This window comes from Micropterus dolomieu, linkage group LG04 (genome assembly GCF_021292245.1).
Source record: "Micropterus dolomieu isolate WLL.071019.BEF.003 ecotype Adirondacks linkage group LG04, ASM2129224v1, whole genome shotgun sequence".
Taxonomy (NCBI): Eukaryota; Metazoa; Chordata; class Actinopteri; order Centrarchiformes; family Centrarchidae; genus Micropterus; species Micropterus dolomieu.
Genome location: NC_060153.1, coordinates 22,452,820 through 22,455,994, shown reverse-complemented (window position 1 = coordinate 22,455,994; position 3,175 = coordinate 22,452,820). Strand labels below are relative to the sequence as shown.

Genomic DNA, 3,175 nt, shown 5'->3' with positions numbered 1-3,175 from the left:
TCCTACTACCCAGTGGTCCCAAGAATTCATTACATCATTCTCTAGCTCTATCATTCTTGGTTAAATAGGTGAAATACAATAAATGGAGGTGAAATACAATTGATTGACAGCTAAGAAACTGGAAGAAAGCGGAGGCTTTCCCTTGGAGTCACAAACAACAGGTCCCTTGCACCCTGAAGGCAAGTCTGACTGGAAAGCAGTTTAAAATCTAAACCTTTCTTTATTAAAGAATAGGTATTAAAACAATGTGAAGCACAAAGAGACAGGTTGGCTAAGATATCAATAAAACACACACTAGCTGACATGTAGTCAATATAATGACCAGCAGACACATTAACCCAGTGCTATGGGAGCTCAGTCAATGTACTAGGGGCAAGTTCATCTCACATGCAAGATGAGCTCTAAGCCAGACCATCAGAACAGAACTAAACAAAAGAAGGAAAAGAAAACCACTAAGATAGTGACTCACTACCTGCAATCCAAACTAAACTAAACACAACTCTATACAGTTGTTGAACTTATATTATTTTCTCCACATGTATGAATAAAAGATAATACAAAACATGTTCAAATCCCACCAACTACGCAGCTGATCCCTACCTGGGTCTCCCTAATGTTACATGGGCCTCTTCTCATAATAGCGGTCGCCACCTGCTACTCTGCGGCCAGACACCGCCCTGACTTGACGGATAACGCATTCATGGCAGGACACCCGCGGCTCACCAACAGGTGCCTATCTCTCGGGCTGGTCCGGTCCAGACCAACTGCCCCGCAACGTCAGTTTACCCAGCTTCATATCCCCTCGAAATGTAGACTTATTTAGGGCCTATAAAATAAATAAACAAAAACTAAGAACATTTACTCTTTCATTTTAGTTAGTTTTGCAAACCGACAATACAGTTTTAGTTAGTTAAGCCTTGTGTTTTTTTTTTTTTATTTCGGTTAATGACAATGTTTTTTCACATCTAGTTTTCGTGATTTCGTTCGTCTTCGTTAACGATAATAACCTTGCCGTGTACCCCAAGATGTGGGAAGGTACTAGGGCCTGTTATAGCTGCTTGCAGCTTTAATGAGTTTGGTTTTCCTTATTTGAAAATATTTTATTTACAACTTTCCTGGTCACTGTTCTTCTGGAACATACGTTCTCACCTCTGTTTCTCTTCCATAACCCTCTTTTTTTCCCCCCAGTGAGTAAATATAACGACCAACTGCAACGTGACTGTTGTTTGGATGCCATGAGGGACACCCCAGTTTCATACACTTGTGAGAGGCGCAGCGAGTACATCGTGGACGGTGCCGCCTGTGTGGAGGCCTTCCTGCACTGCTGCAAGGAGATTGAAAGCCAGCGAGCTGAGAAGAAGGAGGATAGCCTCCTGCTGGCTCGCAGTAAGAGATGGGGACAAGGGATGGAGGGAAGCCTTGGGTGGTCTCTATTCATGGTCATAATGGTTATTAGAAAACAATCACTGCCTCCAAATGAATGAAAACTGAATAATATTTTTTACCGTTTTAATGACACTTTAGGTGAGGAGGAGGACAACAGTTACATGGACAGCAATGAAATTGTTTCTCGTACTAAGTTCCCTGAAAGTTGGCTGTGGACAGATATCATACTGCCTCCTTGCACTCGACAAAACCCTAACTGGTGAGTCAACTGAAACCCATACTTACAACAAATATGCTGCAAACTTAATAAATGACACCACTAGGATTTAAAGCTACCCTATACCACTGAAAGTGTTAATACTCTTCTTTCTTTCAGTGACACCACAACATTTTTGAAAAATGTTCCTTTACAAGACTCGATCACAACCTGGCAGTTCACTGGCATCAGTCTGTCAAGAACTAATGGTGAGGCTTCAGTGACAAAAGTCTTAAATTGTACCTTAAACCCCTCACACTCTCTCTGTTTCATCACTTGTTTTTTCCTATCCCTGTCATCTTTAAGGAATCTGTGTTGGCGAACCATTAGAAGTAATTGTCCGGAAGGAATTCTTCATTGATCTCAGGCTGCCGTACTCTGCTGTCCGTGGAGAGCAGCTAGAAGTTAAGGCTATCCTCCACAACTACAGCCCTGATGCTGCCAAGGTAAGTCTGTCTTACTCTGCTCTGTTGTTGTAAATATGGACTGACATACAAGGTATGTCAGTAAGGTTGGTAAAAAAGAGAATAAATTAAATCCTTCCTCCAGTCTTTGGTAAGTGTAACAACCCTCTCACATGATGATCGGCCCCAGAACTGGGACAACCTTACTGCAATATTTAATATAATAATATTACATTGTAAATATACTATTTACAATGTAAGGCATTCAATTTCTGTGTACTGATGAATGGTTTATGATCCTTATTTTCCACTCTATGGGGGTCTTTGCCTTGCAACAACTACACATACCTCAGTCCATTTCTCGGTTTTTGTCTTGTTTTCAAGGTGCGTGTGGATCTGATTGAAGAGGAAAACGTGTGCAGTGCAGCCTCTAAACATGGAAGATATCGTCAGGAGGTTAATATCGGGCCCCAAACTACACGATCTGTACCCTTTATCATTATACCCATGAAGGAAGGAGAATCCCGCATTGAGGTCAAAGCAGCTGTTAAAGACTCATCGCTCAGTGATGGAATCATGAAGATGCTGCGGGTGGTGGTAAGAGAAACACACTCCATGTAGTGGGCTTACAGCTTTTTTTATAGGATAACAGAACATTAACTTTTTAACTTACTGTAGTAAAATGTTGCAATAAAAAGGTTTCTGTTTAAACTTTGCATTTCATCTCAGGCCTGTAATTTTATGATTAGAGTGGCTACCTCAACCAGTTGCAACCAGTTTGGACTGATGTTCAGCTGTGATGTTGTACAGTGGGTACGGAAAGTATTCAGACCCCTTTAAATTTTTCACTTTGTTTCATTGCAGCCATTTTCCAAAAATCAAAAAAGTTCATTTTATTTCTCAGTAATGTACACTCAGCACCCCATCTTGACAGAAAAAAACAGAAATGTAGAAATTTTTGCAAATTTATTAAAAAAGAAAAACTGAAATATCACATGGTCATAAGTATTCAGACCCTTTGCCGTGACACTCATATTTAACTCAGGTGCTGTCTATTTCTTCTGATCATCCTTGAGATGGTTCTACACCTTCATTTGAGTCCAGCTGTGTTTGATTATACTGATTGGAC

General features: G+C 40.6%; 1 protein-coding gene across 1 annotated transcript in view; it reads left to right on the top strand.

Moving 5' to 3' along the window:
• The window catches only part of LOC123969496 (complement C3-like), a 24,898-nt gene that overhangs the window by 11,664 nt on the left and 10,059 nt on the right, over nt 1-3,175 (top strand). Inside the window, exons 20-22 of the mRNA XM_046046955.1 lie at nt 1,763-1,851; nt 1,949-2,088; nt 2,431-2,643. Coding sequence (XP_045902911.1) covers nt 1,763-1,851; nt 1,949-2,088; nt 2,431-2,643 — 442 coding nt within the window. The remainder of the gene's footprint in view (nt 1-1,762; nt 1,852-1,948; nt 2,089-2,430; nt 2,644-3,175) is intronic.